This window comes from Pseudorca crassidens, chromosome 1 (genome assembly GCF_039906515.1).
Source record: "Pseudorca crassidens isolate mPseCra1 chromosome 1, mPseCra1.hap1, whole genome shotgun sequence".
Classification (NCBI taxonomy): domain Eukaryota; kingdom Metazoa; phylum Chordata; class Mammalia; order Artiodactyla; family Delphinidae; genus Pseudorca; species Pseudorca crassidens.
In genome coordinates, this window is record NC_090296.1 from 185,308,809 (window position 1) to 185,334,934 (window position 26,126).

At 37.6% G+C, this 26,126-nt stretch overlaps 1 protein-coding gene across 2 annotated transcripts in view; it reads right to left on the reverse strand.

Moving 5' to 3' along the window:
• The window catches only part of DNAJC1 (DnaJ heat shock protein family (Hsp40) member C1), a 363,633-nt gene that overhangs the window by 183,215 nt on the left and 154,292 nt on the right, over nucleotides 1-26,126 (reverse strand). Inside the window, exon 1 of one of the 2 annotated variants that reach the window (XM_067702972.1) lies at nucleotides 24,149-24,612. The exons of the other annotated variant lie outside the window; for it this stretch is intronic. Within the exon in view, the coding sequence (XP_067559073.1) occupies nucleotides 24,149-24,346 (198 nt within the window). The 5' untranslated portion in view covers nucleotides 24,347-24,612. Of the gene's footprint in view, nucleotides 1-24,148; nucleotides 24,613-26,126 lie in introns of those variants that run through there. 2 annotated transcript variants of the gene reach the window in all.

Consider the following 26,126-nt stretch of genomic DNA (forward strand, 5'->3'; position numbering starts at 1 on the left):
AAGAACTGACTGACTATGAGGCTAGGTACAAATGCCAGTGGGAGATTGTTTCTTAAGTATTTTTTGCTTTTGTTAGTGTTTATAAAGTTCCATAGATTTTGAGGGCTCTACTCAATCCTATTTCTCCTAAAAATCTGTTATTTTCACGGTGTGATTTTGCAGAACAAGGAGTCAAATACGGTATTGTAGCAGAAATAACTTATTGGATCTGGTCCACCTGGATGAAGTAGAAAATAATGGAAAGCAAATAAAAGGACAGAATTCCAGTGAAGGGGATATCCTCATTTGCTTCTCTGAGGATGTCTCCATGGCTTACTGATACAACCTTCTCAAGACAGCCAGACTAAGGCATAATGGATAAAAGGACTATCAATCTTCTCTTGCTTACCTACTACTCTGAGCAAAGTTTGTCCTAGGCCTCCAGCTCCTTCACTGTTTTTGATAATAATCAAAACTTCCTTCTCCCACAGCTTTTTATTTTCGTTATTCTGAATTTATATTTTGTCTAATTCCCCAGTTTACCTTTCTCAGAATCAAAACACAACAGATTTATGGGATTAGAAAGTCCTTAGGTTATATAGTCTAACCTCACTAAGTGAGGAATCCCTTCTATATTGTTAGTTACGAATACCTATTGACCGTAGTGCTAAACACTGTGCTAATTGTTGAAGAAATTGCAGTAAACAACAACAAAAAGACACAAAATCCAGACACTGAGCAAACCATATGCATACATGTATTTCCTAGTTCTGTCCATCGAGAAATACTAGACGCAAGGGCACCACAAAAGCAACAAGCACACTTAGTGTCCATATTTTGGTTTCTAAATATTATTCTTCAATGAAAAGAACCTGAGCTCCTTGGGAAAATGACCGATTCCAGCGCTGGGGCAGTGAAAGTGAAAGATAAGTCTGGAACATCTTACGGTGCCAGAAAATAAGTGCCCTGAAAAACAACAGGAGTAAGACAAAAGGCACAGGATCCAATGTGAAGGAGTTCTTAATGGCCAAATGTAGTATAATATGAACAAAAAAATAATGATAGTAATGGAACATAATCCATAGATTAAAATAAATATTCATACTGATATAAGTAACTGACCACTGAGAAGGGCTCTCTCTTCCTTACAGTACAGAAAGAATAATGGAAATAGAAAAATCACCATTTGGTAAGTACCATGGCAATGTTGGCTACAGGCAAGAATCATCGACAGATGCTAAAATTACTGGGCAAAAGAATGATGAGAAATAAACGGGCTCCCCTGGTGGCACACCGGTTAAAAATCCGCCTGCCAATGCAGGGGACATGGGTTCAATCCCTGGTCCGGGAAGATCCCACATGCGGTGGAGCAACTAAGCCCGTGCGCCCCAACTACTGAGCCCACGTGCCACAACTCCTGAAGCCTGTGAGCCTAGAGCCCGTGCTCCGCAACAAGAGAAGCCACCGCAATGAGAAGTCCCCGCTCACTGCAACTAGGGAAAGCCCGTGCGCAGCAACAAAGACCCAGTGCAGCCAAAAATAAATAAAATAAATAAATTTATTTTAAAAAAAGAAATAAGATATTTGCATAATCTTAAAGTATTTTCCCACATGAAAAATGACAAACGGAAAACAGTAGCTTTACAATGAAAAAATTTGGCATACACTTAACCAAGTAATCAAAGTTAAGCTCAGCGGCAATGTGATACATCAATATCATGTGCCTGGTGACATGATACACTGAAAAGGGCACAGCATCAAGTCTATGGTATTCATGCAAAACATGTATAACCTGAATTTAATTATGAGAAAACATGAGACAAACCCAAACTGAGGGACATTCTAAAATATAACTATCTAATACTCTTGAAAAGTGTCAAGGTCAAGAATGACAAAGACTAAGGAACTGTCCCAGAGTAGAGGACATCAATGAGATAAGAACTAAATGTATGATTCAGGACTAGAAAAAAGATGCTAGTAGGACAGCTGATAAAATTTGAATAAGATCTGTAGGTCAGTTAATAGTACTGTATCGATCTTAATTTCCTGATTTTGATCATTTTATTAAGGTTATGTAAGACATTTGGGAAAACTAGGAGAAGAGTATAAAAGAACTCTTTGCATTACTTTTGCCACTTTTTTATTAAATCTGAAATTATTCCAAAATGAAAGATAAGTAAAAAGTTAAAAAATATATTTCTTAATTCTAATATTCAAAGTCAGTGATCATACACCCCCTTAGCCTTTCTTTTTCACATTTAATATGTTCTGCATTGGACAAGATTCCCAGAACCCCTACTATACTTACAGCTCCCCTTTTAAAACACTCCATTTGTTACCAGGAATGTACATAATCAGTTACAGATTGCATTATATTTCTCACTTCATACAATCAAGTCACTATATGTATGTTAATGCAACCTAGAGCTGGTTTTTAAAAGCAGATGCATCATACAGTTGGCGTAATTCAGTTTGTGATCAACTAAAACTTGAGCGTTTACTAAGGTCAAATTAGATCTTCCCATTTTATACTTGTGCAAGTGATTTTTTTCAGCAAAATGTGGAATTACCTTTTTCTGTGATTATTTCCACCCTTCTGGTTTCTGCTGATATTTTACACTGGTAAGGGTACCAGTTAGATTATTCTGAATTACAATTCTATCACTCACTTGCCGTGTATTGAGTACATACCATTTGCAGTGTACTACGAATTAAGAGTATATAAAAAATTTGCCATGGAGTGGTCATATCTGATTGGAAGGGTAGGGAAAATCTTAATAAAGAGATTAAATTTAGGCTAGAACTTTAAGAATAGGCAGCATTTGAATAGTAAGAAATAATACAGAATAATGGTTATGATCTTTGAACCTAACAAACAAGAGTGTAAATCCTAACTCCACCAATTATTAGTTTTGGGGAAGTCTTTGGAATTCCATTTCCTCATTGATAAAATACCTAACTTGATAGAACTGTTTTAGTGATTAAATAATATATACTCAAGCAGTTAGTCTTTTCATCAAATGGTGCCAGAAAAATTGTATGCAAAAGAATGAAACTGGACCCTTATATTACACCATATACAAAAATTAACTCAAAATGGGATCAAAGGCTTAAAGGTAAGAGCTAAAGTTATAAAACTGTTTGAAGAAACATAGGGGAAAAACTTCATGACATGGGATTTGGCAATTACTTCTTGGACATGACACCAAAAACACAGGGAACAAAAGAAACAAAAGAGGTAAGTTAGGACTTCATCAAAACTAAAACTTTTGTGCATCAAAGGACACTATCAAGAGAGTAAAAAGGCAATCCATGTTTGCAAATCATATACCTGACAAGGGATTAATATCCACGATATATCAAAGACTCCCATAACTCAACAACAACAAAAAACAAACAATCCCCACCCCCGAAATGGGCAAATGATTTGAATACACATTTGTGCAAGGAACACATACAGACGGTCAACAAGCATATGAAAAGGCGTTCAACGTCACCAATCCTTTAGAGAAATGCAAATCAAAACCACAATAGGATACCACTTCTTATCCATTATGAAGACTATTATCAAAACAAAAACAAACAAAAAAACGCTGGTGATACTGTGGAGAAAATTAGAACCCTTGTTCATTGCTTGTGGGCATGTAAAATGATGCAGCCACTGTGGAAAAGATCATCACCATATATATCATCTAGCAATTCTACTTCTAGGTATATCCCCAAAAGCATTGAAGGCAGGGGCTCCAGCAAATACCTTGTTAACCGGTGTCTAAAGCAACTTTACAGCTAACCCTTGAACGATGTTGGTGGGGATGGGAGGGGGCGTGTTTAGGGGCACGGACCCTCCGTGCAGTTGAAAATCTAGATACGACTTAAACTCAGTCCCCTCATCTGCAGATTCAGCCAATCACCGATCATGCAACACTGTAGTATTTACTACTGAAAAAAATCCGCGCATAAGTGGACCTGTGCCGTTTAGACCCATGTTGTTCAAGAGTCGACTGTATTTACAATAGCCAGAGGTGGACCCCAGTTTATCAACAGATGAATGTATATATTCCACAAAATGTGGTGTATACATACGATGGAATATTATTCAGTCATAAAAAGGAATATAATTTGGAGACATTCCACAACATGGATTAACCTTGAAGACTTAAGTGAAATAAGCCAGACACAAAAGGATAAATATTGTATGATTCCATTTATATGAGGTGCCTGGAATAGGCAAGGTCTTATGAGACAGAAAATGGATTAGAGGTTATCAGGGCCTGGGGGAGGAGGGAATAGTGAGCAATTTTTTTTAATGGATACAGAGTTTCTTTTTGAGATGATGAGAATTTCTAGGAATGGATAGTGATGATGGTTGCACAACACGGTTAATATACACAATGAATTGTATACTTTAAAAATGGTTAAAATAGTAAATTTTATGCTATGTGTATTTTACCACAATTTTAAAAAGAGCAGTTAGCATGCTGTACTCACATAAAAGTACTCACATAGATTACTTTTGGAGGTGGAAGAAACTTCAGGCACAGTTAACAGTATGAGCAGAGTTACTAGGTAAAAAAACATATATGAGGAAAAAAACCCTGAAATGATACAGGTAAAAATGTCAAAAGTGGTTTTCTTTGGATTTTTAAAATTTTGTTTTTCTTTGCTTTTACATAAAAAAATTTAATAAAAAATATTTAAAGAACAACCCCTCATACAGGTAAGAAGAGTGTATTAAAAATAGACTGCTTGTAATAGAAACTCAATATACCAAATGGCTTTTTAAATGATAGAGGTCTATTTTTCTCTTACATAAGAGAAGTACAGAAATGGGCATCCAGGGCAGTTACGGTGGCTCCATAGTCACCAGGACCCAGGCCCCTACTATCTCTCTGCTCCTGGTTTCTCAAGGTCACCTCTACTTGCAAGATGTCTGCTGCAGCAGCTACTAACATCTCATCTATTGATACATTCCAGTGAGCAGAAAGGAGGGAGAAACAAGGACAAAATGATGTACTGCCCTTTAAGGGCTTCCTTCACTAGAAGCCCAACCCTATGTCTTCTGTTCACTGGCCACCATTACCTGTAAAGAAGGCAGGAAAATGCTGTTTTGTTTTGTTTTGTTTTGTTTTTAACTCCAGTATCTAATAATACAGGGGTTCTGCTACTAAAGAAAAGAAAAATAGATAGATGGTTAGTAGCCTGCCTCAGATACTTAAAAGCATTTTTCATATAACTAAAATTTCATCTTTACTATTTGGAGTCACCTCTAAAAACTATAAAATCTAATAAAAAGATACACATTAACAAGTCTTTAGGACATTTTACACTAAAAAAAAATACATTTTAATGAATATCAAAGCCAGAACATAGTGAGATCAAATTCTTTTTATTTATTTATTTATTTAATTTTTGGCTGCATTGTGTCTTTGTTGCTACGAGCGGGCTTTCTCTAGTTGCTGCAAGAGGGGGCTACTCTTCGTTGTGGTATGTGGGCTTCTCATTGTGGTGGCTTCTCTTGCTGCCGAGCATGGACTCTAGGCCCGCAGGCTTCAGTAGCTGCGGCTCGCAGGCTCTAGAGCACAGGCTCAGTAGTTGTGGCTCACTGACTTAGCTGCTCCGCAGCATGTGGGATCTTCCCAGACCAGGGCTCCAACCCATGCCCCCTGAATTGGCAGGCGGATTCTTAACCACTGCGCCACCAGGGAAGTCCCTGACAGCAAAGATGCAATGGTAGAAACAAGTCTGTATATTCGGTTAACATAGGTATGTGTATGTGTGTGTGCATCTGTACGGAAGAGGACAAATCATAAGAACTTTTAAATGCTCAGACATGTCGCAAGTCACAATTTAGGTTCCTTACAGAGTAATCTGCCAAACAAGACTCTCAATTCAGAGAACCCTCACGTTTCCCATAAAATAACATATCTTTTTTCTAACGGTTTTGTTGAGGTATAATTTACATATCATGAAATTCACACACTGTAAGTACACAATTCAGTGATTTTAATAAATTTACAAAGATATGCAATCATCACTAAAATCCTGTCTTAGAACATTTCTATCACCCTAAAAAAGATCCCTCATGCCATTTTCAGTCAACCCTCATTCCCAGACTATGACAACTACTACTCTTACTTGCTGTCACTACATACTTACCTTTTCTGGACATTTCATATAAATGATATCATGCAACATGGAGTCTTTTTGAGTCAGACTTCTTTTACTTAGCATAATGTTCTTAAGGTTCATCCATGTTGTAGTTTATATCAGAAGTTCTTCCTTTTTGTACTAAATATTAAATAGTATTCCATTACATGGATATATCACATTTTGTTTATCCATTTGTAGGCTGCTGGGCACTTGGATTGTTTCCAATTTTGGCTCTTATGAATAATGCCCTATGAACATTCATCTACAAATCTGTATGGACATATACTTTCACTTTTGTCTTAAGACACTATAGACATCTAGGAGGAACTGCTGGGGCATATCCTAAGTTTACTTGAACTTTAAAAACAAAACAAAAAAACTGCCACACTGTCTTCCAAAGTTGCTGTACCATTTTACATTACCACCAGTTTATCCTCACCAATGATTTTTCCTGTCCACTATTTTGATTATAGGCATCCTAGTGGGTGTAATGTTTTATCTCCTTATGGCTTTAATTTGCATTTCTTTAATGACAAATACCATTGAGTACTTTTTCATGCACTTACTAGCCATTTGTATATCTTCTTGGGGGAAATGTCTACACGGATAGCTTTTTAGATTCTCTTTATTAGGTTGATGAAATTACCTTCTATTCCTGGTTTGCTGAGAGTTTTTATTATGAATAGGTATTAGAGTCTTCCATTTTTTTTTTTCTGTGTCTGAGATAATCATGCAGTTTTTGTCTTTGATTCTATTAATACAGTGTATTATATTAATTGATTTTCAGATGTTAAAACAACCTTGCATTCCTGGGATAAATCCCATTTGATCATTAAGTTTAATCCATTTTATATGTTGCTGGATACAGCTGGCTAGCATTTTTGCTGGAAATTTTACATCTCTATTCATGAGGGTTATTGGTCTGTAGTTCTCTTTTCTTGTGACATCTTTGTCTGGCTTTAGTTATCAGGGTAATACTTATCTCACAGAATGAGTTAGGAAATATTCCCTCCCCTCCTCTTCTATTTTCTGTAAGTTTTTGAAAATTTGTGATTATTTCTTCTTTAAATATTTGATAGAATTCACCAATGAAGCCATCTGGCTTTTCTGTGTGGGAAGACTTTAAAATACTAATTCAATTTACTTACTGGTTATAATTCTATTCAGATTTTTTATTGAGAGTAGTTTTGGTCAGTGGACTTTGTTCATTTCATCTAAGCTGTCGCATTTGCAGGCAAAGTTCTTCATAGTGCTCTCTTATAATCCTTTTAATTTCTGTAGAGTTGGCAGTGATACAACCTCTTTCATTCCTGAGGTTGGTGTTTATGTCTTCTTTCTTTTCGTTTCTTGATCAGTATAGCTAACAGTTTATCAATTTTGTTGCTCTTTTCAAAGGGCAAATTTTGGTTTCACTGATTTTTCTATTAACTGTTTTATATTTCATTGGTTTCTGCTCTTATCTTTACTGTTCCTTCCTTTTTCTTGCTTTGTGTTTAGTTTGCACTTTTTCCCCTCCTAGTGTTGTAAGGCAAAAGTGTAAGGTTATTGATTTTAAATCTGTCTTCTTTGTGTGACTTCCCTGGTGGCACAGTGGTTAACAATTCGCCTGCCAATGCAGGGGACATGGGTTTGAGCCCTGGTCCGGGAAGATCCCACATGCTGCGCAGCAACTAAGCCCGTGAGCCACAACTACTGAGCCCACATGCCACAACTGCTGAAGCCCACATGCCTACAGTCCACGCTCCACAACAAAAGACGCTACTGCAATGAGAATCCCACGCACCGCAACAAAGAGTATCCCCCGCTCACCGCAACTAGAGAAAGCCCGTGCGCAGCAACAAAGACCTGATGCAGCCAAAATAAATAAACAATAAAATAAAATCAAATCTGTCTTCTTTGCTATTATAGGTATTTGAAGCTATAAATTCCACCTAAGTACTACTTTAATTGCATCACATAAATGGTGATACGTTCTATTTTCATTTTCATTCAGTTCAAAACATTTCCTAATTTCCCTGATGATTTTCTTCTTTGACTGATGGGTTATTTAGAAATGTGTTAAGTTCCAAAAATTGGGAGCTTTTTCCATCCTTTTACATTCAATCTATTTGTGTCTTTGAATCTAAAGTATGTCTCTGGTAGAAAGCATATCATTGAATCTTTTATCTTTTTTTTTTTTTTTAAATCCAGCCTAACATTCTCTGCCTTTTTATTGGAATGTTTAATCCGGTCATATTTAATTTAGTTACTGATATGGTCAGATTTACCATATCATTTACCATATGCCATTGTGCTATGTTTTCTATATACCTCATGTCTTTTTCCCCCTCTCCTCCTTTACTGCCTTCTTTTTAGTTACATAGATATGTCCTAGTGATCTATGTTACCTCCTTTGTTAGAATTTTTACTATATAAATTTTTTAGTTATGTTCTTGGTGGTTGCTCTAAGGATTACAATATGTATCTTACCAAGATCTATTTCAGGGACTTCCCTGGTGGTCCAATGGTTAAGAATCCGCCTGCCAATGCAGGGGACGTGGGTTCAATCTCTGGTTGGGGAATTAAGATCCCAAATGCCGCGGGGCAACTAAGCCCATCCGCCACAACTACTGAGCCCATGTGCCACAACTAGAGAGAAGCCCGCGTGCCGCAATGAAGAGCCTGTGCACTGCAATGAAGATCCGCGTGCTGCAACTAGGACCTGACACAGCCAAATAAATTTAAAAAAAAAAAAGATTTATTTCAGATAAATACTAACTTTATTCTGGAAAAATATAAAAACATTGCTCCATTACAGCTCCATCTCTTGCCCCTTTCTTTGTGCTATCATTTTCATATATAGTAATCGTTATGTGTTATAAGCTCAACAACAGAGTTTTATAGTCTTTTCTGGAAGATTAGACTTACGATGAAACAGTTTGATTCACTGAAATAATTATTAGAAATTATTTGGTAATATTTTTAAATAACAAAATAAATACATGGGATTTTTAGTCTATAATTATTTGATTTACTTAATTTCCCACTCATAATTTTAAATAGCTTATAGGTTAAAAGCAACTTTAAAATACCCATATACTTTATCTCATAAATATGAGATATGTTGCTAATTTAGTTTATCCAATTGTGGTTTAATTATATAACATTCTTTTTTCCAAAGTAATAGAATTTACATGAGCATATATTAGTAATGTTATCAGGACTCTAAATGAAATATCCACCCCTAAATAAAATGATTCTACCAGTCCCACAATTTAAACTGTTCTCATTAGCCCATGTTACTGTCTCACCCTTGTGCATATATATGATTCCTACAAAATTATAATCAAATGTGAATAAAACTTGCTATTTAGCTTTTTCCACTTATACATATTTTTCCATGTTGCTATGTACTTTTCACTTATATTGTTATTAATGATTACATATCACACCAAGAACATATCATAGTTCACTCAAATATTCTCCTACTATTAGAATCTGATTGTTTCCATTCTCTACCATTATTAGTGTGCTGTAGAAAGAACAAATGAATTAATAAATATGAAAAACAGGCTTTATCAGAATTTCATAGCATAACCTACATAGCTGTGCATATTCTATTTTGTCACAAAAACAAAGGTTAGAAACACTATTGCAGAGAACTGCTGCAGAAACAGAGTATTGTTATCCATGTTAAACAAAAGCAACAATGACAGTCTGTAAGTGAAATGTCTTTTAAGAAGATCATTATACCACGGTTTTCATCCATGGTAGTATCTTTAAAGATTTCCCTTAGATTAACAACTCAATATTAAAGGTATACAATAATAAGATAAACATGTCCTTCAAATTGTATGTAAACCGATTATATTTAAATCCTATGGATCTAATATGAAAAGACCCTTTATCTTTTCTTGTAAGTCTGAATTGTATACTTCTTTCCTTAAAATAATTTAAAGTACATTCCAAATGTGCACTCTACAAACTGCTTGAAGCTTTGATTAAAGATCACTCAATTCCGTGAAGCTAATATCCACTGAAACTCTATGATTTTAGTATTGTCCAACAAGTTGACTATTGAAAATGTTTTTCAGTGAGGTTAACCCTCACTGTCTTATTTTTTGTTTTGTGAATTTTGAAGACTATATGTAAGAGAACTATATGTAAGAGAAGACTATATGTAAGAGACTATATGTAAGAGAATTTTGAAGACTATATGTAAGACTTTTTCTCTTAAAAGTCTTTTTAAGAGGTTTGTGATTGGTATATATTTACAAAACATCAACATGAAATTATCTGCATATATCTTAATTTCAGGACCATTCATTTCCTCCAGCAATGGTTTTTCTGACAGGTACCTGAGTTTCAGTAACTATTTCTCCACCTGGCATGGTTTTCTAACTAGATTCAAGACAGAGTTCAGGACTCTCCTCTGTACACCTCCAATAACAGGGCCACATATATCACTCTGAGGTAATGGATCTACTTATTACAATATTCAAAACCTGTGGGATCTGATTATTTTAGAAATGTTACTTGCCTGTTTTAGCACCCAGACTTGGATCAAGTCTAGGAATAGTGGACTGATAGCGACAGGGACTGACGGTTTACTGTTACTTTCAATGCCTAAGTAACAGCCTCTTATATTGCTGTGAGTAATAGGCCTGACTATATTTCTGGATGTTAAGTAGTAAAACGTTCTTAGATAATAGAAAAATGGCATTAAAAATAATAATTTAAAAAGTGCAACTTTAAAAAATACTCTGGAGTCAAAGTAGCACTGCTCCTCCTAAACCCTACTCCAAATATGTACCAATGATAAAATTTAAAGAGAGAAAATCATAAACATATAGCCACGGCCAAAACCAGTTAAGTATCTCTGTAGACAAAAACCAGAGGAAACGTGTAGCCACCAACAGAGCTTAAGCTAAAAGCCTGGACTCCACACCTGTAGTAGGCAAGAGAAATGAGAAGTGTGACTCCCACAGAGTAATGAGGACTGAAAGTACTGTACAAAAGGCCTGGGATCAGAGCCAGACTCTGATGGAAACTCATGCTGGAAACCAAGGGTTGCAGTGGGACTCCACCGCCTGCGAAAAAAAGTGAGAAGTCCGCTGCCTGAGGCTACAAGCTTATAAAATATTATGTATCTGAGATGCTAAGAGGCCATAGTTTCAGCCCAACAGCTGAAACCAGGCCAAACAATCTGCAGGCTTGGTATCTGGATCTGCAATGGCCTCAATATAACCTCAGGAGGGAGCCCTAAGCTGCCTATATCAGACCGACTGCTTGTCTAGGTGTCTCGGGGAAAGGAGTGAAAGCCACTATAAAGCGAGGACGGGTGAATAAAAAGGAGAGAGAAACAGCCACTCAAGATGGACCTGAAAACTAAAATTCTACCTACAGAAACATAACATTTTAATTATGAAAGAGAAATTATCTCCTTCACAGTTTAATTACCTATGTGCAATTCTTCATAAAAACCTCAGCCTAAAAACATCTTTGTATCACGATAGTTTTGAAGCAGACACACAACCTGCACAACTGTACACACGGGTCTTGCTTTAAGAGTCTGTAACAACTTTGGGGTACAGTTTTAATTAAATCAACCCCGTGGTCCATATTATCAAAGCCAACATACCCCAAATCATCTTATGCTTTCAACGTTCAGAAATTTCCTGTTGCTGACTTTGATGAGCCCAGGGAATTATTTATAGTAACTTCAAATCATGCTTGGTGTACTTCCAAGACAACTGTAACTACGGTGGCTTGGGTCTTCTCTAGGGTGGACTTAATACATATCTAAAGACCATGAAACCAAGTAGGCTTCTCAGCTTGCCTGTATTTTTTTTTTAAACAACTTTATTGAGTTATAACTGCTATACAAAGAACTGTGGTTTGTTTGTTTTTAAATAACTCTACTGTTGTGGAGAGAATCAACAAGTAATTATTTCTCTTGTGCATTTTATTTTAAGGCATTTCAGAAAAATAATTTAGAGGGAATATATACTCAGAGGTACTCCAAAAGAAGACTGCAAATAAAGTTGAAAATAAGTATAAGAAATATGATTTTTGGCTTTACATAAGAATAAAATTCCCATTGAGTACTTTATCAAAAACTTAACAGGTTGTTTCATAATCCCCCATTGTTAGACATAAATCAAACAGACTGGATGACCATCTTCGGGGAGAGCTACAGAAGAGACTCCTACATGAAGAAACAGGTTAGATATTGGTGAGGTCTCTTCTAACTTCAGGATTCTATATCCGTTCTCCAATTTTCGTTGCTGTTTTTTTTTCCCTTAGCACAGAGTTTTTAACATCTCTGACCCCACTGCAATTCTTTCCTATAACGGGACTATTTAAAACAATAATAGCCAGGTATAAGAACGATCAATATTAAGATTTACTTCTTTTCCTTAACTTATGAAATTACAGAAGACAAAAGCAAAAAGATCAGCAATTAATCAGTCCAAAATAAAGCAGTACTTTTAGGAGCTGTGTGGAGATGGCAAAGGTGGCTAGTGGAAAAGGATGACTCTGGAATCCCTAATTGATATTATAATGAGCCAAAAGACTCGCACACAAATAGAACTGCACCTGGAAATCCCTTTTTAAAATTACTTAATTAAAGATGTTATAATAATCAAAATAGATGACAGTAGAGAATATGGTGAATATTTCATAACTAATAATATATTTGATGGATGAGTTTCAGAATAACTAGGGAGAACAGGCAACCTCAAAGTTAAAATTACTAAGTAGGAACACTGGTGATTTCTTGGTCAAAGCATCATTAAAGACCTAATATATTAACTTAATAACACTTTAAGAATTATAAAATATAACAGGCTAGTCAGCAAAAGTAAACGACCAAATTGGATTAAGCCGATTACTGAAAACACCCTCAGCAGACAGACCTCTATGCATGGACGTTCAGAACCCATCGTCCCTAGAAGAGCAGCATGTACTATACTAACAGCCTTTACAGGCCAAAGAAAAGAATGGACAAAACGGACAGAAAACTAACTAGGAAGATGATATATAGCATAACTGGAACAATCCTAAAAAAAAGCAAAACAGTAAAAACCACAATGAGTTAAGACACAAAAACAAAACCTACAAACAATGTCCCTGACAAAATGGAAACAGCAATCAGTGATTTTATCCAAAAATATTTAGATATATCTATACAACACAGAAATGTTCATTCTCTAAGGTTGTGCTATCCAATGTGGTAGCCATTAGCCATATCTGAGTACTTGAGATGTGTTAGTGCAACACAGAAATCAAATTTTTTATTTAATTTGAGTCATTTATATTTAAAATTTTTTTAATGATACTTGATTCAGTTACTGGAAAGCTTTTTAAGTATGTTTGGAAGAACCTGAATACATGACTCTACTTGTTAGCTTGGAAGAATTTGATTACATGAATCTACTTGTTAGCTGCACATTCTATGAAATCTCAACACAGATTAAGTATTTTCAATCAAACTTGAGTATTCAAATTGAAGTGTGCTAAGAAGTATAAATTAAAAATATATACCAGATTTTGATGACTTAGTAAAAAAGCTAAAATGTGAAAAGTCACAATAACTTTAAAAAATGTGATTACATGTTGAAATAATATTTTTGATACATGGGATTAAATAAAATATATTTTAAAATTAATTTTACCTGTTTACTTTTTAAAATGTGGCTTTAAAAAAATTTTTAATTACGTATGTGGCTTGTATTACGTATCTATTACACAGTGCTGCTCTAAGGGATCAATGGCTTTAAAAAGAAAGTCATCTGTCAAAAATCTGAAATATATGTCAGTAAGGTGGTATTTTACTTACAAATCCTGATCTCCTACTCTCACAAAGTATTACTATAGGCTACTCAGAATTGGTATACTTATACATTCCAAAGACATTTGTATCCTCTTCACACAGATTGTTACAAACCATTAAAGTATTCCTCTGAGTTACTGCAAACTATGGGTATGCAGTACCCATAGTTACTTAATGGTCACTCCACCATCCAGAATAAGTAATCAAGCAGTAACTGAAGGACACTAATTCATCAGATTCCTTGATTCCTTTTATATCCAGATTCACTCACCAATATGTTAACTAATGCTCTTGGTTCTATGAGAGCTAAATGAAGATCTTTAGTATAGCAAAGATTTTGATAAGAGTAATTACATAGGACAATTTTATTTTTATATGTATACACATACATACACAGGCTTATAAAATTTTCCCTGGAAGAAAAACATTATAACTGCATGCCTTCACAGTGCTCTTCCAACTTTTTCCATACTGTGGCATTTCACAGAAAATTACATTTGTAAGACACACTGGAGTTAAGCCCTTTCCAGGGAGGGCAGCACCGTCCCAGCACACTGACTTACTGCACACCAACTGGGAAGCTCAGGCTCAAAGGTCATTGCAAAAAAATCTCTGAACCATATTTTATTTTCATCTGACTTACATTTTATTCTTACTTATGCCTACAGTTGTGAAAATACAACCCCTCAACATTTTTAACAACAATCTACAAAGAAGGCCACAAGATGGAGATACTACTCCATTACAGTATTTGTATTGATGTATTTCTTTTTCTGTGTACATGTCCCTCTTTCTGTGTATTTCCTACTTTCTCCTCCAGTGGTATTCTCAGCTACTGTCTCTATCCCTAACGTTTATATTGGTTCCTCCACCACTCTGTTTTAACTAGCATTATTAGAGAAATATTATAAATACTTTTATGATCCTTTTTAATTTTAAAAGCAGGCAAATAATTAAAATATTTACTTCTAGCTCAATATTTTCCCGCCTCTCTAAAATTAACGATGATTTTTATTTACATATTTTTCTCTAATAGGTAAAAATTCTTTAAAAAATTTGCTACCCGCAAAGTAATAAGTACTCCAAAAGCCATTTACTGGAATACATTCTGTTGCTTTGTAAGGCTACAGATTTACTTCATGTTGATACCCTTCCAAACTTCCCTGGAATTCTTCTTTGACAACAGTCCTCAAAGCAGTTTATGAGCCTTACTTGAAATTTATTTTCAGATCTCTTTATCAATCCAAAGCGTACTTACCCAAGTTTGCTAACCCAATTTAGTCAACAAATTTAGCTCCAAATGACTATAAGCTATAGGCAAAAATCAAATCCATCTTAAAAGTTTACTATTAATGAGTAAATCTGCCAAATATGTTGCAGGCTTTTAAAGCAACGCAAAACAAGAAGTTTCAACAATGTTTTGAGAGGTGGCAGCATTGTTGAAAACCTGCAAAGCTTTCCACAAAACTAATTTCAAGATCTAATTTACTCTAAGTTAAACATATACTTACAAATGTGTGATACAAAAAGTCACACTAATTCTGTATAACTACTATAGAACTGCATAGAATGGCAATCATTTGAACTTTATATGATATACTTAAGTACAAGGAACAACAAGTTCCAGTCACCCTACATTATACATGCATATATTAACTTCCTTAAATCAAATTTAATCACCAATATTAATACAAAACACAACTTAAAGTCAGAGAAGAACCTAAATACTAATCTCTTATATGTTAACTAAAAGTGTGGTAATTGAAAATAACTGCTAATAAGATTTGCTTTTTTTTTTTTTAATTCCAAAAATGTCAGAGGCTTCTTGGTAATTGGCCATGAGATAGCTTCCTTAACCTGATCCATTTTAATGGTATAAAGTCCTTAAGTATTGGCTAGAAATATGAAGCCTCTACTTTCCTTAGCAGGTACATATATGGACCCTAGGATTTCTCTATGGTCTGTTCAGACCTTCCCAATAAATGACAACAACAATTTTTCTGGTCTTAACTCATTTTGACTACTGCTTACTACACATGTCACAGTGGGGTCTCATGTAGCTTTTAAAAATTCTTGTACCTTCTATAATCAGGAGTTGTATGTATTCCAGAATTTGTTTAATTACTTACTTCCTTTTAGAATTCTAGTGTTTGCACTCAGTGGCATTTTAATACTGCTTTTTTTCCATTTTAATACTGCTGCTTAATACACTACCAAACGTAAAGTAGATAGCTAGTGTGAAGCAGCCGCATAGCACAGGGAGATCAGCTCGGTGCTTTGTGACCACCTAGAGGGGTGGGATAGGGAGGGTGGGACGGAGAGAGACGCAAGAGGGAAGAGAGATGGGAACATATGTATATGTATAACTGATTCACTTCGTTATAAAGCAGAAACTAGCACACCATTGTAAAGCAATTATACTCCAATAAAGATTAAAAAAAAATACTGCTGCTTATACCATGACATGTGTCTTTTTATTTAATTCTTGATCTTAAACCCTTACCTTTAATATTTAATTCAAATTCTATTAGCTGACCATGTAGCTGCACATAGCTTTATGTCCACTGCTTCACTGGCACTAAAATGGGCATTTTGTCTAATAATGAAGCATACTGTTTTATGCACATATTATAACCAGAAATGTAGACAGCGGCATGCCTTGCTTTTGCAACATGCCTGATTACACGTGAGATTCCAGTTGCTGGATGACGGTAATCAGAAACACTTTCTGAGTAAGTGCATGAGTCCTAACCTTACTTAATGTAGTATTAAGGAGGATGAGAATGAGACACAAATCCTAGATTAAGTTTCTAATTAAGTGCTAATAACACTCTTAGACAAAAATTTCAGTAAATATAAGTAAAAAAAAAATTTAGCTCTTCAAATGGAATACCATGATGTTACGTAAAACATAATCATATTTTTACATTCATTAGTATAGAACCCACCTTTCAAAAGTAGGTGTTTTGATGAAAATAAAGAAAGGTTTTTGAAAATACATATGACTATAGCTTCATTATCAATTGGTCTAGGGTCCTGCTTCACCCAATCAGAAGTCTCTCTTTTCACTGCCACTCCTTTCCTTCCATCTCTGCACACTTCTATACAAGAAAGGCTTTGAGGGCTTCCCTGGTGGTGCAGTGGTTGAGAGTCCGCCTGCCGATGCAGGGAACACGGGTTCGTGCCCTGGTCCGGGAAGATCCCATATGCCGTGGAGCGGCTGGGCCCGTGAGCCATGGCCGCTGAGCCTGCGCGTCCGGAGCCTGTGCTCCGCAACGGGAGAGGCCACAACAGTGAGAGGCCCGCCTACCGCAAAAAAAAAAAAAAAAAAGGAAAAAAAAAAAAAGAAAAGAAAGGCTTTGGATTTGTTTTTAATTCTGGGTAAAATTAATTGACGTCATTACTGTCCAAATAGACCCAATAATGCCTGACTTAGAAAAAGATTCCCAAGACCATATAGTCTTGGAATAAGTCAGAACATGTTTAATATAGATACCAAGCATTTTATCAACTGGTGTTACTTATAACTGCCACGGAGGTTCTTCTCTCAGCAATCATCAAGCCAAGTACCTACCCTCACCTCCATCCTACCTGTATCATTCCCAACACTGAATAAAACATATGATGTTGAAATTCACCACATTACACCAATCACTGGGTAAAATGGTGACTTTTATTAAAAAGATTTTAGAATGTATCTCTAAGAATAATTGTAATAACAAAGGACAATTCCATTTCCCAGTTCAGCTTAGGGTGTATCTATGAATAATAAAAGACAAACTATTCTAGGATTGTTCTCATAATTAGTGTAAAAAAAACAGTATAAAAAGAAAACAGAAACTTACAACTAGAAGAGGATTTCTGTTCCATCAGCTCTAGATTATGTGGCAAGTTTCCCAATAAACTTGCTTTGTCCCATAAAATATGTCCAGGCAACCTCCACTAAACAGCGTATACGTAAGAAAAGTAAATCAATTTTACAATAATCCAAGCTGATGCAAATATGTATACAACTAAACAAGTATTTATTCGGCTCTAACTCTATACATGATACGCTTTACATCAGAAATATAAATGACTGGAAGGTTATCTACCATTCCAGATTTTGTACATCTCCCTCTCTCCAAATCAACAAATAATTTCGGATTTTACAATGAAAATGGGGGAGTGATTATCACATGACATAGATTTACAAGGGAATAGACTCACTAGAGAAAGACTGCACTATATTCAACTAACACCACAAACTCAGTGGAATCTACAAGAATCACTGGAGAGAACTGATACTCACAGTACAGATTCACCAGTCACTTATGAAAGAGATCTTCCTCTTTATTTCTCAAACCCCTATGCCGGGGTTCGAGAAGGCCCCATTAATGACTTTCTGCTTTTCCCACCCAAAAAAACTGAACACAGAAGTCAGGCAAATAGAGATCAAATAGCACCTTTATTGCTGAAAAGCTACTGGAGAATTGAGATTACGTATAGGAGCCAAGTGGGCTTGCTAGAAATTCTGGCCCTCCCATCCCCAGCCTAGACTTTTTTTTTTTTTTTACATCTTTATTAGAGTATAATTGCTTTAAAATGGGTGTGTTCGTTTCTGCTTTATAACAAACTGAATCAGTTATACATATACATATGTTCCCATATCTCTTCCCTCTTGCGTCTCCCTCCCTCCCACCCTCCCTATCCCACCCCCCTAGGTGGTCACAAACCACCTAGCTGATCTCCCTGTGCTATGCGGCTGCTTTCCACTAGCTATCTACGTTACATTTGGTAGTGTATATATGTCCATGCCTCTCTCTCGCTTTGTCACAGCTTACCCTTCCCCCTCCCCATATCCTCAAGTCCATGCTCTAGTAGGTCTGTGTCTTTATTCCTGTCTTACCCCTAGGTTCTTTGTGACTTTTTTTTTCTTAAATTCCATATATATGTGTTAGCATACGGTATTTGTCTTTCTCTTTCTGACTTACTTCACTCTGTATGACAGACTCTAGGTCTATCCACCTCATTACAAATAGCTCAATTGTTTCTTTTTATGGCTGAGTAATATTCCATTGTATATATGTGCCACATCTTCTTTATCCATTCATCCGATGATGGACACTTAGGTTGTTTCCATCTCTGGGCTATTGTAAATAGAGCTGCAATGAACATTTTGGTACATGACTCTTTTTGAATTATGGTTTTCTCAGGGTATATGCCCAGTAGTGGGATTGCTGGGTCATATGGTAGTTCTATCTGTAGTTTTTTAAGGAACCTCCATACTGTTCTCCACAGTGGCTGTACCAATTCACATTCCCACCAGCAGTACAAGAGTGTTCCCTTTTCTCCACACCCTGTCCAGCATTTATTGTTTCTAGAGTTTTTGATGATCCAGCCTAGACTTTGAGACAGTACACTCAAGAGAAAGTCTGGCCAGGATAACAACTGCCTTACTGGTCTGTTAAGAATGAGCCTCATTACTTCTCGCTTTTTAGTTAGTTAGCTCTCCCCAATCAAGCAAAGCAGACCAAAGGTGATCACCCTCCAACAAGGTAACTCATCCATGGAAAGATGTAAGAGATGAGTCAAGAGATCAGCAGTTGTTTCTTTACGGGAGTCCTTCCCCTTGGGTATATGTAGGATGAGTGTGCCGTAACTGTCCCTTCCTTATACAGGCTGCTACTCTGTACATTCTGTGCATCTGAAATACAGACTGAAAGAGCTTAAAAGATTTATTAATTCTGATTAAAAAGTTAAAATCCAACATTTTGTAAGCACATGTCACTTAACAATAGTTTTCTTCTTTTAACCAGGTTTTAGCATTCATTTGAATGTAAGGATGCAGTTATTAAAAATTTTCTAAGAGAAAGAGGCACATTTTCTAGCTCTATGAATAGGAATCTGTAATGACTGGCACCAAGAAAATTACTCTGATTTCATCAGAAAGTAAATGCTGCAAAATTTAAGCTAACTTAGCTTGTTACAATTTCAACTGACAGATTTTTAAATGACTATGAAGTATTTATTGTCGGCTAGAACACTGTACAAAGTATAAAGTAAGTCATGGACCCAAAAGACAACGAAAAAATTGATCCCACGAGAAATACAGGTATCCAAGGAGCAGGGGCTGTTAGAATAAATATAAATACTGTTTGGGGACCTAGAATTTAAGTTACTAATGAGAGGTATTTCAATAACACTACTTTTCTCCTACATTCTTCTAATCTTCTACCTTGTATTCTCTGAAAAGATGCAATATCCAAATTGGAATGACCTGTGAACAATCAAAGCCATTCTAAAAATAGAGTGAGCCTCTGCTATGTCACCTGTATACACATGTCCACTAAAATCTTCTGGAATCCCTTTGAAAGCTTTTAGAACCAATCTGAAACTTGGGAATACAAGGAGAGGGATTCCTTTGCTGGATGAGAGCAATAAAAGGCCAATATAAATATAACCTATTGAATAAAAACAGTCAAGCAATTACTCATTCGGTGAATTACTGTTTAGTTTTAGTTACCATGTTCATATTTTTTCATTTAATAAATATTTAAGTGTCTCCTATGAAGTAAATAAAGAAAGAAAATACCATTTGTCCTAAAAATGAAGTAATAACTTGACAAGGTCATAAGTCAGTAAGTGGCCTGGTTCAAGTTCTAAAAGTGTAATTCAAGCCTAGTTCAAGTTCGAAAAGTCTAATAATCTAATTGATTATTCCAATTATAGAGTTTAGGGAGTGACTGAGCAAACTACTTTAGACCTGGTGGAAAAAGGGATAAAATGGATGCCACATTAAGTCACTAATCATCCCTGGAGTCTAGTTTGGGGTATGGAGATCTCAAAAAAAAGTTTTTTTCTATTAATTGTCTCCAATTCCGCCCCTTTCCTTCTCTCCTGAACCCAATGTAACGAATCTATTGATCTCACCACTCCACTGAAACAGCTCTTGCTAAAGTAGCCAATGACCTCCACACTGTTGAATTCAACAGTCAATGCTCAGAACGCATCTTATTTGAATTATCATCAGCATTTAGCCCAGCTGATTGCTTCCTCCTCTTTAAAATACTTTCCTCACCTGACTTGAAAGAGACCATCTTTTGCTGATTTGCCTGCTACTTCGCTGGCTGTTCCTTCCTCTTCTCCTTTGCTGGTTCCTCCCATGGTCCAGCTCCCAGACCCCTCTTTTCTCTTTTACATTCACTCCCCTGGTGAACTTACCTGGTTTTGTAGCTTCAAATTACCTACGGAGTGCCAGGGACTCCCTAATTTATTATGCACAGCCCAAACCCTCTCCTTACAACTCCAGGCTTAGATAACCAACTTGAAAGTTTATTAGACGCCTCACATTTGGCATGACCAAAACCAAATTACTGATTTTCCGCCAACCATACCTGCTTCTATTCCAGGCTTCTCCATCTCAGTAAGTGGCAAGTGCAATTAGACAAGTATTTATTCACTTTCTGAGGTTTAGAAAAAGCTTTCAAATTATCCTCAACTTTTCTTCCCCACTCCCCGCCTCCACATCCCACATTCAAACAATTAGCAAAATGCTGTCAGCTCTATGTTCCAATTATATCCAGAATCTGACCACTTTGCACCACCCAGGTCCATTCTACATTGTACACCACAATTATCCAATAATTGATAACATACATATCATTGATCTCCAACTCAATAATCGTTTTGAAATTTAAGTCAAATTATGTACCTCTTCTGTTCAAAACCCCCCTTGATCCCCAACTTACTTATAATAGCCGAAGTCCTCATGACTTACGTTGAAGCCCTACAAGATCTTCCCCGGCCCCCCATGACTCTGATCTCATCTACTACTGTCCTCCCCATACACCCTGCTCCAGCCACATTGGCTGCCTTGCCATTCCTCAAATACTAAGTAAGCTCCAAGGCCTTTGCGCTTAACCGTTTGCCTTCCTTGAATGCACTTATCAACATGGCTCACTCCCTTACTTCTTTCTGAGGACTTCTCTGACCATCTGACATTTATATTTACTTGTTTGGTTGTTTACTGTTTCCCCCTACTAAAATGAGTCTAGGGGTTTTGTGTTACATACTGGTCAATTCCCAGTGTTTAATATTTAGTAGGTATGAACCAAATCTCTGTAGAATGGACAACAAAACTGATTAAGTGTGTAAAGCCAGGTCACCACTCTTAAGTAACCTACCTACTTTGCTCTGGTTCCTCATGTCTGGCTAGTCAAGAAGAGATTCGTTGGCTTTAGCCTGAAAATTACACATTAAGGACATAAGACAGGCTGCATTTGTCTCTACCAAATTTCTGGTCTCCTGAAAGTCTCCTAAGAAAGTTAAGATTCAATGTAATGTAAAGCACTTGTTCCAATCAGTTTCTCTGCTTAGGTAGAATAAAGTTTCATCTGCATTCTTTCCAATTTAACACAACTGGGTAGAGAAACACAGATGAAAACAATTTTCTGGATCCTTCTATTAAAATGTTACCTCCACACAGAATCTTCTCAATTACCTATGCTTCTTTATTTTCCCACCTTTGCCCATATAGTTAAATGCTCTGGTTGTTCACACTGCCTAATTAACTCTGCAAATTTAATTGCATGAATTTATAAATGAAAATTCTATGAGAGTTCACATGCAAGCTAGATTACATAATCTAAAATTTAAACCACTGCTACTAAGTTTCTGTATTCTCTGAAAGGGGCTTAATTTTCCTTGAATAACTGGAAAATATCTTCAAAATCTTTGGATAGGTTCTGTAAAAGACTCTAGCTACAGAATTTAATCAACTATGGTAAATTCTAACAAATATTCTCAATATTAAAGGCATTCTTAAAAGTCTTCAGATTTATATTTCACTAGTGATTTTTACACATATTGAGACACCATTTACTTTGAAATGAGGTATACTTTATCTCTACAAGCAGGAAGTGGCACCAGGTGAAGACAATGACTAAAGACAATTGCCACATAATCGTTTGCACAGAAGAATTTGAAGTGTGAAATTCTTAAACTACTTTATAACTTACAAAATTGAAATTCGTTAAAATCATGGTGCCATGGCAACTGCTATTTTATATTCAATTATATATATTTAATTGAAAAGTAAATTTCCATTTAATGTTAAGCTCAACAGTTCACACAAATTTATGATAACCTGTAGGAGTGAAATGTACACTTCACATCTGGTCACGGGAAGTGTGCCTTGAATGACAATTGTTGGTAAACATTTTTTTCCCCCCATAACTATTCAAAGCATTTTATGAAGGGCTCAATCAGATAGTGTGAAATTCTAAGTCTTTAACTCCATAATTCTTAAACCAGTAAAATGGCGTCGGAGACGGGATATCTACCCTCATTCACCACTCCCAGGGTGTAAGTAAATAGCAACAAACGGACATTACAAGTTAAAGTCTCAAGCTAGAAAAGGAAAGAAAACGAAACGAAAGGAAAAGACAACGATCCTGCGTTACTGGTTGGACTTCTCTTCCTGGAGCTCCCCAAGTGCCTCTACTGCCCCGAACACTTGATGGCTCCTTCTATGACTTCCAGGACCAACACTGTAGAGGCTTCAAGTTCCTCCAGATTTCTAAACTATGATACGAACGCCTAATCCAACAGGCTACAAAGATTCCAAAGTACAGTGCAAGAAAAATTTCTGCAACCCAGAGGCCAACCAAAATGTATTCCTGTCTTCCCGGAAAGGCAGAGGAAAGGAGGCTGCTAAAATATAGATAAGTATAATTGGGAAGGTGAAAATTTGGAGGCAGACACGACTACTCCTTCCCACATTCACGGGGCAGGCAAGGAAAGGGTAAAAGATCTACCCACACCACTCTTCCGTCTTCCTCCTGCACAGCTGGGTGCAAGGATCTCCCCCAGAATGGCAGAGGAAAGAGAAGGGATCGCCACCCCAGGCTGGTGGCACCGTCCAGGCTGTCACTGAGACTGCTGTCACTGAGACTGGAACTCGAAAAGGGGAGCCGGGCGGTGAGGAATTGGGGAAGGCGGGTCATTCCCTCTGAGACTGGTTACGAGGAGATCCTGGTGGATCGGGCTGAGGACGGCAGACGAGCCCAGTATGACCAAGTCTTGCCCCGCGTGCCCGGCTCCCTCGGAGGAAACTGGGTCAGAGTCCGCCCCACCCCCTCCTTTCCGCCCGTACCCGCACTTTTCTGCCCCGGAGGCGCAGCCCTCCGGCGGGCTGGCTGCCGGCCGGCCGGCCCCGCTTACCTGCTGCACCCCGAGGAACTGGTAGAAGTTGAGCTGCACCTCCTCCACCAAGTCAAACAACTCCAGGTCTCCGCTCTCCCAGCCGCGCGCCGGCCCCGCGGCCGCCAGCAGCAGCAACAGTAGCGGCGGCGGGAACGGCACGAGCCGGAGCCGGCGGCGCGGAGGAAGCCGGGCCAGCCGGGAGCAGGGCGCCGTCATCGCGCGGGGCTCGGAGAGGTCACCCGCCGCGCAGCGCCGTCGGCCGAGACCAGGGACGCAGCGGGCAGCGCGGGCTATGGGAACAGCGCTTGTCAGTCGGAAGCACCGGCAGCCGCCCCGGAGTCGCCCGCCCCGCGGCCGGTCCTAGCCTGAGGGACAGGCTGGGCCGCGGGCGGTTCTACCCTCCGCGGACCCCCGCCCCTCACCCAGGCCTACAAACAGCTGGCGAGCCAGCGCCGGGCGCTGTGGTTGCACCGGGTGGGAGAGGTTTCCCCTCGCCTTAGCCTATCCCAGGCCTTGCTTCCGGTGACATCACGTCTCCTAGCAACCGCGGGAGAGGGGGCGGGGCCGGAAGTAGAGAAACCTGCGCCCCAGAGCTGGGCCTCCGCGAAATGCCTCTCAGTCGCTGGCGGGCTCTGAGAAGCTGTGCGTGTATTGACACAGATTAAGAGACGTGGACGGTTATAGACATCGCGCATCCACCTGGAACATCCCAAATATCCCTGAAACAGCTACCTTCTTACCCTCCCCCAATTATTGAAAACTAAGAGTATATTTGAAAACTGATTTATTGATTACGGCCTCTGTTCCACACATTTCATTATTCCATCCCCAAAGATATAGGAGGAATTGAACCTAGGACTTGAAAGGGGCAAATCTAGTGAGTAGTCTAAAGTATCCTTTTGAGAGAGGTGAAGAAGAAGTGAAATTTGAACCAAGACAAAAAGCATACTTCTAATAATGAATTAAGATTTATAGGCATAATACCATAAAGTAGGCAACCTGGCAGAAATTAATAAGCGTGACTCAATCATAGTCTTAGGGGAAGTGTAGTTTATCTGCTTTAGCCGATTTCCAACTGGTGTTCCCTTCCCAACTGAGGTCTATTTTTAATGACATTTAGGCTAAAAACCTCCTCTCTTTCCCACCAGTGTCTCACCTCCTACTCCATCCTCCTCCTCACCGCTATTGCTTTCTCTTGTGTGAACCGTATTTTCTTCTTAGCTTTTGCTTGACCAGTTTTGAGAGTTTGATCTCATGCTTTTCCCATCTTGGATCCAGACAGCTGAATTAAGCTCAACAGGATAATGATAAAGCTCTCATAGTAAAAATATATTATGTTTGTCAAAGGTTAGAAAAACAATACCTGGATCCAGGAAGTAAATCTTACTGAAGAAATCATTCCATTACTGCAGAGTTAAAAAAATATATATATTTTAAAATAGTTAAATGAATGCAAGTATATCTTGCTTAAAAATAATATATATGCTTGAATTAATCCCATTTTAAATTCATCATGAGGCTTAACTTTCAAAGATACAAGAGCAGGGGTGTCTCAGTCAGCAAGGGCTGCTGTAACAAAATACCATAGACTGGGTGGCTTAAACAACAGACATTTATTTCTCACAATTCTGGAGGCTGGGAAGTCTGTAATGGGGAAAGGTCAGCATGGTCGAGTTCTGGTGAGAGCCCTCTTCCAGGTTGCAGAGGGCTGCTTTCTTGCTGTACCTTCACATGGTGGGAGTGTGGGGGAGGGGGAGAGAGATCTAGCATTTCCTCTTACAAGGGCACTAATCCCACAAGGTGGGCTCCACCATCATGAACTCATTTAAACCTAATTATCTCCCAAAGGCTGCACCTCCAAACACCATCACATTGGGAATGAGGGCTTCAAAATATGAATTTGGGGAGGACACAAACATTCAGTCCATAGCAAAGGGTATCACCTTTTCTGTGTATTCCCAGTTCCAAGCACAATGCATAGCACATGCTAGCATTC